Source organism: Notothenia coriiceps, unplaced genomic scaffold (genome assembly GCF_000735185.1).
Source record: "Notothenia coriiceps isolate Sejong01 unplaced genomic scaffold, NC01 NC01_scaffold00021012, whole genome shotgun sequence".
NCBI classification, from domain to species: domain Eukaryota; kingdom Metazoa; phylum Chordata; class Actinopteri; order Perciformes; family Nototheniidae; genus Notothenia; species Notothenia coriiceps.
This window is the reverse complement of record NW_011353713.1, coordinates 1-14,291: the sequence shown is the minus strand read 5'-3', so window position 1 is coordinate 14,291 and position 14,291 is coordinate 1. Positions and strand designations below refer to the sequence as shown.

At 40.2% G+C, this 14,291-nt stretch overlaps 2 protein-coding genes across 2 annotated transcripts; both read left to right on the top strand.

Moving 5' to 3' along the window:
- The first annotated feature begins 5,459 nt into the window (after nucleotides 1-5,459).
- Nucleotides 5,460-7,498, top strand: LOC104953063 (transient receptor potential cation channel subfamily M member 7-like). The gene is made up of 5 exons (XM_010779982.1): nucleotides 5,460-5,542; nucleotides 5,671-5,750; nucleotides 5,982-6,020; nucleotides 6,524-6,713; nucleotides 7,009-7,498. Exons 1-5 carry the CDS (start codon nucleotides 5,525-5,527, stop codon nucleotides 7,231-7,233), a joined length of 552 nt encoding a protein of 183 aa, XP_010778284.1. The 5' UTR covers nucleotides 5,460-5,524; the 3' UTR covers nucleotides 7,234-7,498.
- Nucleotides 7,499-7,923: 425 nt separating this feature from the next.
- Nucleotides 7,924-13,326, top strand: trpm6 (transient receptor potential cation channel, subfamily M, member 6; the record flags this gene model as incomplete). Its single annotated transcript, XM_010779989.1, has 12 exons — nucleotides 7,924-8,103; nucleotides 8,234-8,405; nucleotides 8,502-8,676; nucleotides 9,495-9,618; nucleotides 9,707-9,779; nucleotides 10,375-10,475; nucleotides 10,573-10,707; nucleotides 11,432-11,485; nucleotides 11,697-11,831; nucleotides 11,957-12,082; nucleotides 12,515-12,786; nucleotides 13,098-13,326. Coding segments are annotated over 12 exons (1,776 nt in total), but the record flags the coding sequence as incomplete, so codon positions are not given.
- Between the last annotated feature and the right edge of the window lie 965 nt (nucleotides 13,327-14,291).

Sequence of the window (14,291 nt, the reverse complement as noted above, 5' to 3'; positions counted from 1 at the left end):
CTCATCGAATCCATATAACATCTATACAGGACACTGCCACACTCACACCCCCCCATCCGCCACCCGCTCTCCCGTGGCGCTACGGCCACGTAAGGCGCAGCCACACCCCTCTGCAAAATGGACCGGCAGGGGGAACACACTCCTCAGCTTCTCACATGTCAACGTGTCAACCTGCAAGAGCGCGAATCGCTACATTATCTCAACTCTCTCAACTCTCACCCCTCCCGTACCTTCCTCTCAAAACTAAACATGATCACCAACTTTCACCATAACTAGCAGGAACTCAACAGCCAAACTCTTGTGCGAAGTGACAGTACGAGAATGGGCGGCCAGAGAGAGAGCCCAAGCTCGCCAACATCGGACCGGCGCGGGAACCCCTCAAGCTCTCCACCTCTGCTCAACGTGGTCCCTGAACATAAAACTAACCTCCCTCCCTCTGTCCTGCACCTAGAGTTGAAAACCTTTGGGATTGTTGCTGTTTCTTCAAACGTCTTTCTAAAATATGGTGCCTGCTACCAGATACTTCAACGTTTCAACATGCGCAAACGAATGAATACCTGATCCCTAAGGCCTTGCTTATAAATACCTGCTTACATATCCCTCAACACAGGTGGCTTGTGAGCCGCAACATTTTCAAATTTTGAATTATAAAAACAGAACTCAGAGCACCCTCTATCTGAAAAATTGGAAGGCATTAGTTTGAGGCCCACAGAGAAAAGACATCCCTCAGGCCTGGACCCTGACCTCTGCTATAGACAAGATCTTGCAGAGAATAGTGAGGCTGCTAAAAGCGCCACTGATAAGTGCCGAGAAAATATTTAATATTATTGTTTATTATCACTCACACATTAATTGAATGAAGTATTCATTATAATTGTCTTTTAATGATGCCTTCAGAAAGTGTATTTGGTGCGCTTAGTGTTGGATCCTTAATGAATCAACTTAATATTGTGAGATTAGAAGACTATAATAATTATCCAATTCTCTCGGTGACCACATAATGTGAAGCTTAGGAGTTTCCCCCTCCGCCATTTCAAGGTTTGCTCCCTACTGCCTCCACCTTCCACACTTTGGCACTGAGAGATCAATGATTTTTGTTGAGTATGTATGTGTGTCTTTTATAATGTTATAGAATGCAACTATTTGGCATGAATGAAAGAACTTAATAACTGTTTCCCATGTCACTTAGGTGACACCCATATACTGAGAGCTAAGAGTTGTTCCCTGTCCCCCTTTTAGGGACCTGCTTTGTCCTCCTCCCATCATCACTGGGCCACTTTTGGGTTCCTGAGCTATTCAAAATTGGTGAAGGATGCAATATGTGTATTTTAAAGGTTTATGTGAAGAAACCTACATATTGTGGAAAATATGGGGGGGTGGTATAAATGAAAATTGGAATCATGAAATGTCCCTTTATATTCCCCCTGCTACCATCTATCCTGTCAACAACAGTTTTCTTGACTCTAGAAGTTCTTCTCTATGATGCTTGAGTCATCCCTCATATCTGAGAGCTTCGTCTGAACTTGTAGTGTATTATGCAAACTTGTTTTGTCTCCCAGATTGAACAAGTTTGGATTGTGATGATTTCCTGGCTGAAATGTCATATGATGTTTTAATTTCAACATCTGCATATCTTTTAAGTCAATTAAACGTTATGCAGGTAGGCCTAGGGCTCTTTTTGAGACTTAAGCATCCTTCATTACAGATACCATTTGTTCACTAAGTGCACTACGTGCACAAAAAGCTACATGCTACATATATTTATCGTACCACAAGATACTGAGTACAAGTTCTGTTTGCTGTTTCTTGCAGGTCACAAATTTGGTGAGGAGTGGAGCTGGCTGGCTGCGGACGAGGAAGTATAGAGCAATACATACTTGTGCACATACACGTATATGAGAATGCATATCTATTCAGACCTGTAACCCATGTCTTAGACTTTTCACACAGCTATATATATATATATATTTTTTTCCAATTCTCTATTTATGGTTTCATAATGAGTGAGTGAGTTTCAGCTCTAATGCTGTAATATGTTTCTATTTAGATTATTTGTCAGGATATGTTTTTGTTATTATTGTCCGAGTCTGGTTTTAACCAATACTGGGCTTACACCAAAATATTTTCACAGTCACAGACTAAAAACTGAAAGGGTAGCATAAGGGTTCTTCCCGTTAGTCTCGTCCCACCCCTAGTCATGATATAACTTCTGTTGTGATTTGACACTATAATGAATAAAGATTGATTGATATAGCTGTCAATTTTAGTCCTTGAGTTCATAGTTAAGTGCTTTATTTGTTAACTGCTATCAAGGAATATGACTCTCCTTTGTAGTATGCATGAGAGAAGATGCTGCAAGATTAGTGGACTTCTATGTAGTGTCCGCTGAAAATGTAGTGGGCTGGTCTGGACAGAAAATGCCAGGGCTGAATTTTTGTCCCTGTCCACCCCTGGATGAAGCCATGGATATAAAGCCATCTCTAAAAAGTGCAAAATGTCATCTTGATGAGCAGTAAACTGTGCTCGTGGAAAGGTAGGGATTTGTTTAGGACAGAGCAAGCTATCGGGCTGCTGCTCAAGCCTAATGAAAGAGCTGTGTGTGTTTCCTGGAGCAAAGTGACCTCAATAATTGTGAAGGTTTGGATCAACCAAGGCTCTTCCTAGAGTTGAGAGTCCAAGTAACCAGGCAAGAAGAGTTTTGGTCAGGGAGGCAACCAAGAACCAAAGGGTCCATTTTGCATTTCCTTTGCAGGGATGGAAGAAACTAGACAGTAAAGTATCACTCTTGATAGGGCTGCTCAATTAATCGTATTTTAATCGTAATTACGATTATGGCTTGCAACGATTACGAAAACAACGTAATCGAAATCTATTATTTTTTTATTATTGGTNATTGTGGCAAGGCATAGATGAAGCCATGGATATAAAGCCATCTCTAAAAAGTGCAAAATGTCATCTTGATGAGCAGTAAACTGTGCTCGTGGAAAGGTAGGGATCTACCTTTCCACGAGCACAGTTTACTGCTCATCAAGATGACATTTTGCACTTTTTAGAGATGGCTTTATATCCATGGCTTCATCTATGCCTTGCCACAATTATATGGCGAAGGTTTTCAAATAGTCCCTCGTCTCTGAATTGGTTTGTCCTCACAGATAGTGTGAATTCTAAGTCCTTTTTGAATGATGTCCAATCAATTTAATTTGACACAGGTGAACTCCAATCAAGTTAAATATGCTTTAATCATACTGTATATACATACTTTAATTAAGCGAACGGGATGCACCTGAACACCTTTGGGGTGCAAAGGGTCTAAATATTTGAAGATTTCTTTTTTCAGGTAGCCTAATGTGAAAACAATCATTTTGCATATTGAGTGTTGTTTGATAGGTATTATGCTATCAATTTTAGATAAGTATTTTTACATTGGTCTACAACACATTAAAGTGTGCAAAAGTGTTTTGTTAAACCAATATCTGCTGCTGATGCGACTCCAGTTTACTAAGTGTGTGGCTACCTGAGAGGGCGCTGACAAAAACATATGAGTTGAATGTCAATTTGTATGCTTCCTTTTTGCCTGCTTTCACCCATTACATCCCATGAATGAGACATGAGCAGGATGAAGGACACAATGGTCGCTCCACAGTTTTTTGAAGGAGTCCTGCATGTGTTTGAAGGAGGAGGTCATGAACTCCTTAGACAGGCTCTCCATGCCCTTTGGACCCGCGGCCGCGGCTGATAAAAGGCCACTCAGTCCTTGTCAGGGAAATAATAATAAAGTGGTGGGATTTGAAGATACACTCATACATGAGACGCGTTTCCCACTGTGTGTACTGCGATGGTAAGTTATAACTTTAACTTATACCCACTGAAGATGCCAGCTTGTTTAAAGTTGAAAAACAGCTCAGCTATAGTTATTTATGACAGTTATAAAACTATTTATTAAACGCTACTTATTAGTCACTGGCGTTAGCAAATAGCATGTTAGCAACGGTCCATTGTGATTTTAAGGAACTTAATGTCATGTAGCTTTGTAAAACCAATTTGCTTTTTGTCTCCAGCATAAACTTTAGATAATTTATTTCTACAGCGTAGGTTTACATGTAAAGCTATATAATTCAGTAAAGACCTTTAATTGGAGATTGACATTAACGTAGTAAAAGTTAAGCTAGGCTAATGATACTTAAATGTATTTAGATTCTGTGAAACTATATAGTTCAAGAAAATGTCAGAGCAAAATATTGTGCGTTTATGTAAAATTGCCATTTGATGTGGCCAGTTACTAGCAGATAATAATGTCTGCATGGTAGGCTATGGAATAACAACAACAAAAGTAATTAAGAGTTAGTTAACAACAGAGTTGTAATGATGTTTCTTATGACAATTGTGTTAGTATTGTTCATTTAAAAAGTATTACTTAAGGTTTATGCTGTCTCACATTTGGCGACCTCTTTTATTATGTTAACACTTTAATATTAACAAGTGTATGGCCATAAATCTCTAGCAGAAGAAGTATCTTTATTCAGGCATCACTCACATTAAAATGTAATGTACTAATAAGGCAAAGGCAAATCCTACATACCCTACATTCCTACCCATTTAAGCTTCCTCTAGAAATTATAACAAATAGAAAATAAAACCATTAAACAGCTCTATTAACCATTCTTCTGATAACCATAAGTGACTTACTCATTCCTAAATGTATATCAGCAATATTTGGTCATTTAAGCCCAACAATAGAAAAAACATCTCCTTTAGTTCCTTTCCTTTCTATATATTTATGTATTTATTCATATGTCTCTTAAGCTTTTTGTACAGTACACTTACAAACATCCCTTTGCATACATATACTGAAACGCCCCTTTGTACACACTGTGACAGTAATTTAGTTTTAGCTCTGAACATTATTTGCCTATTCATTATAAATCATGTCATACATTTCATAGCATAAGGTTTTATGATTATAAGTTTTGTGCAATCAAAGCATCAAGCCAAGAGATACATCTTGTTTTTGTATAAATAATATTACATAACTAACTATATGGATATGCATAAGTTCCCGTACAGAGCACACAATCTTGCTTAAGTTGATTTATGCACATGGTAAACTAGTTTATTGTCTCTTAAGAATAATATTTATTTTAACAACAATGCGAGTTAAAGCGGCTACACATCAGGCCCCTGTTTAGTGTTTACACAGTCGACCCAGGGAGGCTGCACACATCTTCCGGCCATGTGTACTAATCTCAGGAAGGGGATGTGTGTATGTTTCCTACCAACAATTCTCTAGTCAGTAAGGCCATTGTTAAACATATCTGGGAAACGGACTACAGGGGCAGCACAGATCTTGGGAGACCAAGCGTAGCATGAAGCAAAGACTGCTGTGAAATTGAATGAGAGGTTGATTGTTATATGTCACATCCCGTCAGTGTTTTCAAGAGTGCATTTCGGGTTTCTAAGACGGGAGGGGAGGGACCTGCAGTTAGTTCCCTGTGGGTCCGGCATGTAGTCTGCTGCCGGCACTGAAATGAGCTTCACTGAGAAGGTCACCGATTGTTATTGTTGTTCAGGAATAGTGTGTTTTTTTCTTGCTGGAGGATGAGTTTGCCGTTATAAGATAAGCTGCTCCAGGATCTGTGTACTGTAAGTAAATACTTTCTCTTCTTATTCCAGTCACGAAAGTCATGGATTGAGGAGACCTTCTTCAAGAGAGAGTGTGTGAAGTTTATCCCTTCATCTTGGGACCTGCATAGGTAAACAGATTGCATTGATAATCTTCCAAGAAGGTGTTTAAAGTACAAGTTTTTACGATTCTCAGAAGAAATAAATCTGTGTTAGTAAGTAGTAAGTACATAGTATGATACAAACGCCAGTGCTTGGAAACACATTTTTGAGAGCAAAACTATTTGGCACCCAGCCTTTTACTTCCAGGAATAGAGACCATGTGGATTCTTTGATAATGTGTTATTTCCTATTTCTTACAGATGTATTCCCGTATGTCAAGTATGCCAAAACTTGATCAGGTATAATCAAATAATTCTGTGTTTATTTATGTGTGTGCTTATACCATCTGAAAACCCACTGCATTTCCCTCCTCTGCCCCACCCCCTTTTCCAATGAAGCTGTTTTCTATTAATGGGTCTCTTTTTCCCACACCCTTTATTTGATAATTTTCCCTTTTTCCTCTATTTTCTTATTATTTCCTCTATGTCTTAGTTGAATGACATCACATACTTAGAATAAAACTTAGTGTCAAGGGAAGTAGTAAGGTATTTTATTGTGTTTCCATACCATATAAAGGAAAGGGGGAGGAATAAATGCGGCCGGGCTTAAATAGGCCAGGTGCATGATTGTCAGGTGTCTGTGAATTTGACCAACCATACCTTTTTAATTTGGGGTGCTTTACAAGCAAGTACCTGCTTTTGATAGTTAAAATGAGTGAATGTTGTGTAGAATGAACAGTATAAATGACTCTGAATTCCTCCACCGCCCGCTATGCTCAATTACACAATCTGTCATTGGCCAGATGTTGTTGTGGCCGCCTGATGGGAGAGCACTCTTGGCGAGAGTCCCTTCCCCCCATATCCCTCTATCCTGGGCCAGGACGGGACCTGGTAGAGGACTGGTCCATGGAGCAACACACCAAAGCCAGTCCCACCAATGCCTTTGGGACCGTAGACTTCCAGGACACTGCCACACGTGTCTGCAGGGCCAAGGTCTGTGCGTCTAATAACTGTACACAACATGGTTTTCTGGGGCAAAGAAAAAAAGATTCTTTCCTCAATTACGACACCACATTTATATAACTTAACTCCCTTTATCTATAAGAGAATACTACAAAAGTGAAGGTAAATGCTTTTTAGAGACTGAATATACACACAATTGGCTTATGTTTGTTGTCTAAACAGGCTTTGGCTTGCTATGATCTAAGATAGTGTCTGCTACACAAAACAGTCACACTAGCAGCACTTGAGAAAAGACGAAAAAAAGTTTCAAATGTTTCCTGTGCAGTATGTCCGTGTGGCTGTGGACTCCAAGCCAGAGGTGCTGCTGCAGCTGATGCTGAGGGAGTGGCAGATGGAGAGACCCAAGCTGCTCCTGACTGTGCAGGGGGGGTCAGAAAACTTCACCCTGCCTCTTAAAGTCAAGCAGGCCTTCAGCAAAGGGCTGATCACCGCTGCAATCAGCACCGGGGCATGGATACTCACTGATGGCATTAACACAGGCAGGTGTTAAAGATGGTTGTAAGATCTGTGTGTGGGATATCCTGTATCACTATGAACACAACTTGCACTGTTATCAAATATGCACTCACAAGCATGGCAGTTTAAAGGGGTAGATGGATAGTTTGAAGTGAGTTGTATGAGGTACAAAATGATTTAGATTGTTAGAGGTGGGTGTTTCTTAAAGGTGGACAAATTACATTTGCTACTGCCCTTGTACACAGCAGCACATCGCTTAGCTTCTGTGCTATAACTCTGGTCTGCTTCTACAAACTGGGGGCCTGACAGCAACCATCTTCTGTAGGTCATACACTGAGAATGGATAAGTATTTTCTACGACTGCACTTTAAACAATAACTATCCCTTTAATATCATAACAAGTATCATCTTATCAGTGTTGGGTCTGGTGTGAAACGGTTAAAAAGCCCCATGTTCCATCATGCCTTTATAATGTTTACAAAGGGTACAATTTTGAACTGCATGCCATGTACCTTTCTGTACATGTGAGTGTAATTCCTGATCATTCTCTTGGCCTGTGTAAACTCAGGCCTCTTCATTTGTAAGGATTTCAGTCCATTCATTCTCAATGTCAATGGGTCTGAACTGTGGGGTGTAGATGTGTGTTTTGTCCATGTGTTTGCAGTTGCATATTTAGAAAAATGAACTTTAAGCAGCAGCAAAATGGTTTGAATAATGCTTTTCCTGGTTTATACCGTGGAATTGTGTATTTACTGTTCATTCAGCTGCTCTTTGCACAGGTGTGTCCAAGTATGTGGGCGAGGCTGTGAAAACATTTGGGGGCCACAACCTGAGGAAGAGAAACACAGTCGGCATCACACCATGGGGAGTCATTCACAACAACTCAGACCTTGTAGGCAGAGATGTGAGAACTAAATACGTACATCACTTTATCAACAACATGTGTCAATATTTGTAACGTATCCCAGTGCTTTGTGTCACTATGAGTGACTCCTGGTGGGCTCTGGATGTGACTTTCTCTCGACACGGTTTAGGTATTCAGGCCCTACCAGCCCCTGGGAAACCCATTGAGCAAGAGAGCCTGTCTTAATGGGTTCCACTCCCACTTTCTGTTGGTGGACGATGGGACGCTGGGAAAACATGGCTGCCATCAAGGCCTCAGGAGGAAGCTGGAGAAACACATACAACTACAGAAGATACACCCTCGTGAGTCAGTGTGTGTAATGTACATGTAAAGAAAGAAAAGCTCAGGAGTTTGATGTGACTGATGTTATCTCACCCTCTCCTCCATCTTCTTTGTAGGGCTGAACCAAGGGGTGCCTGTGGTGTGTGTGGTGGTGGAGGGAGGCCCTGCCATTGTGTCCACAGTGTTGGACTATGTTAGCAATGTCCCCCCTGTGCCAGTGTTTGTGTTCGAGGGGTCGGGCAGGGCAGCTGACCTGCTCGCCTTTTTGCACAAGCAGACTGCTAATGACAGGTATGCATGCTTTGATCACTAAATCTACAGTTAGTATGTCTAATGGATCTACCTAAAAGTGTAACATTAATGTTGACTTTGATAATGTTTCTATGTAGCCGCTGTTTAACCTGGGTGACTGTTTAAAAAAAAGATGCTACGATGTCTTGAGAGGACCAAAATGTCAGTTAGTTATTTAATCGACTTTTTGCAACCAGATATTCATTCATTTTAATAATGTTAATGAGGTCAATGCCAGTTTGTGTAAAAAATGCCAAAAATAGATATAGATATATATATATTTTTTGTGATCACATTTTTTTATTTATTAAACAAATGGTACAATCAATAACATAAAATGCAATACAGTACAAAAACAGCACAAAACTAAAGAAATAAACAAAACCCAGTGACGTCCCTAACCCACCCACCAACCCCCCACATTAGATAGTTATCCTAATATGCTCTTGAGGTTCACAATGAGCGAAGTCCACATCTCTATTGTTGACTCCTTTGCCCCGTGTACCCGGGCTGTCGATACTTCTAGATACGATATGTCCAGATATGTTAGAACCCAGACCATAGATATATATTTCTGTATGCCAAATGCTAGGGGGAATTTTCATTTTTTTCATTATTGTTTTTTATTACAGTCCTGGATATGTCAATAGGTGGCAACAACATTCAGACGCGTTTAAAAAATGTCTGAAGTATTAGAGTGTCTAGATAGCAGATAAATATGTTTCAATTGGGACATTGCGTTCCCAAAATGTCTCAAGTGAGTGAGAAGCATAATTGAGTAGACATGTCACAAATATAACTTTTACTGCATTTATCAGGCAGTTGGATGCTGACATCAAAGAGGACTTCCTTTTGAGGATTGGAGACGTGTTTAGAGTCGAGATGGCAGAAGCCTCTCAGCTCTACACTCTCCTCCTGCAGTGTATGGATCACAGACAGTCTGTAAGTGTAACATACAAAAAGTCAAATATTGTGATTCATACATGCACTACTGCCATGAACTCAATATGTTGTTGTTTTTAAACAACAGATAACCATCTTTGACTCAGAGTCAGACGACCATGCTCTAGCCGATGCAGCCATTTTGACAACCAGTCTCAAGGGTACTTATATTTCTCCTTTTTATTGTGACAATAGACATTTTCACCACATACATTTGACATGTTATAGCTGGAAAACCAAAGGTGTAACAATCAAAGCATTCTTTATAGGTTTACTTGTACAAGGTCTGTTAATTTGCAGGCCGAATCGCCCATTAGACTGTATGATGCACTTGAATCGAACTACAATCATTATGTTAGACCTGGGATTTTTCTCAAATAAAAAGGTCAGCGTTGAGAAAGTTAGTTAGTGTAAGTATGCAGCGATATTTTATTTAATTTGATGTTTTCGTGAAATGTATTTGGCTCATAAAAATGCACAAGTCAAGGGAAAAAAAGGAGAAATACAGCAATTCACAATTCAAAACTGAATCTCCATTTACACATCCCATGACCGAAAAAGGAGCAGGGAGAGGATACATCTTTTGTTTCTTGCCCCTTACTCAAAACATATATAGAAACTAGAAATACATGGTCTGTCCATTACGTAATAACATATACTTACAGTAACATGAGTATAAGTGCAATCAGGTGATATGCACAATATTTTAACAGATAAGCGTTCTGTTGTATTCTTTTTGTTCGGCGTGATGGACAGGCACCAAGGCAAGCCCTGCAGAGCAGCTGAGCATGGCTCTGGCCTGGGACCGGGCTGACGTCGCACAGAAGGAAGTTCTGGTGTACGGACAGCATTGGCCGGTAAGACTGTCACTTCGAATCACTAATGTATCTGTGCTTTTATAATATATTATATCATCTTCATATTTTAAATCTAATAACTGTATGCTGGATTTAGGTGGGTTCCTTGGAGCAGGCCATGCTGGATGCTCTGGTGATGGACCGGGTCAGTTTTGTCAAACTGCTGATCGACAACGGCATGACTATGAGCCGCTTCCTTACCGTGGATCGCCTCGAGGAGCTCTATAACATGGTTATTGTAATATCTATATATTTACACCAAAGAAAATGACTAGATGTAAAGGCCTACTTGCCAATATACTGAATTTGGTTTCTGATATATGTTATCTACTCGACTCTCCATTATTGTCACAATGTTTTATTTACATATCTCAGTGGAAATGTAAAGTTAAACAACATTTACTGAAATCAAAAGAATGAACAGTATTTGTTTTAGAATACACTTTCACCCCATGGTACTTTTGTTTGTCTTGTCATTTTATTTACTGGATGTTTTCCCTTAGCTCGCACTTTGCTTCACAAACAAGAAATGCAGTTATTTTATTTGTGACTCTTGAAGCAAAAATACCATAACTGTCGCTGTGATTGAAATCAAAATAATACTTTGTAAGTGTTTTGAAGAAGTATTCTCTGCGTACCCTGGTCAACTGCACTCAGGGTACTTTCCCAGTTGTTGTTCTGGGATGCATTTGAGATCACAAGGCTTTTTGTCATCATTACACTCAGTCTTGGCTTTCTCCGCACTGCCTTTCTCTTTTGTGTATTAAAGCCTGTTTATTTATTCATAACTCTGGGATAATAAGTCCCCCTTAAGAAACAAGCTAAGGATCCCAGGACTGCTTCTGTGTATGCAATATGCAACGGTGTTAACAAGTAACCAGTAGATCTCTGGTTGTTGATATTTTCCGTTTATTTGTTTGTTTCTCCTGAATAATAATAGTCGTTTTTTTCCGCAGCCACAGGGGCAGACCGACTGTTTCTTGCATCACCTTGTTGAAGATGCCACGAAGGTGAGTAATAAGAACGTATTAAATCATATACATATTAAAATAAAGAAAGCACTGTTTACTCAGACATTCTCAGCCATTTCACCAATATCAGCTGCATTTATGTTATTATTTCTTTCTAAATGTACCATGGCAACCATATCTACATTATGCCTTTAACCTCATCTCTGTGTGTGTGTGTGTGTGTGTGTGTTGTGTTTGTGTGTGTGAGTAGACTTCTCTTCCCATAGGTTACCGTCTCTCTCTCATTGACATGGGCCTGGTGATCGAGTACCTAATAGGAGGAGCGTACCGCAGCAACTACACACGCAAACACTTCAGAGCTGCCTACAGCCGCCTGCAGGATAAAGTGAGCCCTGATTAATAGAGTTCTTTTTTCAAAAATGCTTTGACTTGGTTCTTGTCTTGGGATTATTCATTGCAATTGACCTTTTGTACAAATCTCCTCATTGTTGTTTCTGTGTTTGTGTATAGGAGGGCAGACAGGGCAGTTCCGCCCCCCGTTCTAGACAGAGACGGGGATTACCACAGATCTCTACCAAGGGCAGGACCGTCCAGGACCTGCACTTTTTCAGAACAGCTCAGCCATACAAATTCAAGGTTGGTGGGGAATATCATGGAGGAATTGAATTGATGGCCAAAGGTCAATGTCACTGGGACCTCAAAAACATGGCCAAATCAATCACTAACATGCTAATTAAGACACAAATGTCACATTTTATAAAAACATATCATCATGATATTTTTGACAGGCATGGATGTTATGCACGTTTACAGATTCTCTTAGGCTACAAGGCTGTAATGTTGTTGGATTAATTCTCTGGACCTGTATAATTCATTGTTTGTTAAGCAATCATATTGTTTCTAATAAGCACCTTTTGGTTATCTAATGCGGCCTTATGTTATATCATACATTTTTTTGCCTTTCTGTCTCACTCTCTTTACTCTTTTGTATTTCCCTACAACATTTCTCCTTCTTTTTCACATTCCCTTATGTATTGATTTGTGGATACCTCACACTTTTCCATGTAGGAGCAGGATTTTTCAACGGGGAACAGTCGAGAGGTCAACCCGATCCCGGGCCTTGTTAATACTCCACTGCTGATAGCCTTCAACTTCAACGACGTGTTCGTATGGGCTGTGTTTCATCAGCGCCAGCAGATGGCGCTGTTCCTGTGGCAGCACGGCGAGGAAGCGCTGGCCCGCGCTACAGTGGCCTGTAAGCTTTACCGCTCCATGGGCTTTGAGGCGAGGCAGGGAAGTATGGACGACAACATCTCAGAGCGATTTAAGAAATACTCTCTGTGAGTCAGTGTGGGTTTTTCTGTCTGTGTCAGTAGACAATCTATGGGGACAGTTGCAACCAAATAAAGATGTGTCGTAACATGATAACAAAAAAAAACCAATCAATAATTTCCACCTTTTCTCAGTATTTGATTGTGTAGTGTGATTCTGTGCATTTCAAGTTCTTGCGTCTTGAATTTACCAGTAGTATTGGCGGGTTAATCTTCTGATGATTATAAATATAATAGTTTTTTTATATTATGCACATATTGCAATTGTTTGTATAAAAACATGCAAATGATTGCATGTGCCTCCTGTCTCTGTGTCTTAGCGAGTTTGGTCAGCTGGCGGTGGACATGTTAGACTGTGCGTTTCGTCAGAACGAGCAGATGGCCATGAAGCTGTTGACTTCAGAGATGGAGGCATGGAGCCACTTCACCTGTCTGCAGATGGCTGTCTCCTCATGTCACAGACCATTCGTCTCACACTCCTGCACTCAAACGCTGCTCACAGACCTCTGGACCGGTCCGCTCAACATGAGGAAAAACTCCTTTGTGAAGGTACATAGAGTTGACAGATTTCATCCTTGTCTTAGTCTATGATGTATTTGTATCACAGTAAAAGACAAATTAATACTTAATTAATAGAATGGTTTTTGAAGAGCGCAGTCCTCCAACAAAGGCAAATGCTGCATTCAAGTGCTTCTTGGATGGCCCTGTTTCCCTGAGTTTGGAAGTGGTTGTTCTGTGTATTTATGACCTTGGACATTTGGAAAGAAAATCGATGTATCAAATTGAGCGGGCATTCAGATACATTTTTCCTAGTAAGAAACTACATTCCCCAATAATTGAAATGCAGCACAATTGCCCTTTCTCTCAAAGTTAACTGAAGTGAAACTCAGTTTGTTAAAGCCCTGTGATTCAGATCCTTTCCTAAATGTCAAGGGTTCTTACTCAGTCCATGCGTCACCCTTCTGCCTAGTTCCATAAACATCTTGCCAGTCATTTTTATGTAATTTGCTGACAGATAGGCAGACTGGTATAAAACTTGACTTAAAGTGGACCTATCATACTATATTTGAAATATACTGTATATTGTATGGCCATACCTATATAAAACATGTCTGTGAAGTTTTTTTTTCAAAATACCAAACAGATCATGCATTTTAGCCATGCCTCATTTCGCTCTATTTGCTCTTTTCCAGCCCTGTTTTTGCAAGGGCTGATTCTGCTTTGGTGGCAGACTACAGCGCCACTTACAGGCCTGGCATATGTACTACAGCGTCTCCAGCGCTTTCAAGCGGTCTCTCATTCCCCTGATAGGTGGAGAGTTGCCCATATAGGCGGAACACCCCTTTTCTGACGTCATAACAATTCAAATAATAATCAGCTCCGTTGCAGCCCCGTTTTTAGAGATTTGGGTATGGAGGAAAAGAGAGAGGGTTGTGTTTTCTGACACTTGGTGAGTTCCCTGACACACCGGGGACACATATTCATGTATAAAAGACGTATAAAAGTGCATTTTG

What these genes read in the sequence shown, in the direction of transcription:
- LOC104953063 (XM_010779982.1), top strand. An exon ending in TCATCTTGGGACCTGCATAG is followed by an intron (nt 5,751 to 5,981) that starts GTAAACAGATTG and finishes TATTTCTTACAG; the next exon opens with ATGTATTCCCGTATGTCAAG. An exon ending in CACGTGTCTGCAGGGCCAAG is followed by an intron (nt 6,714 to 7,008) that starts GTCTGTGCGTCT and finishes TTTCCTGTGCAG; the next exon opens with TATGTCCGTGTGGCTGTGGA.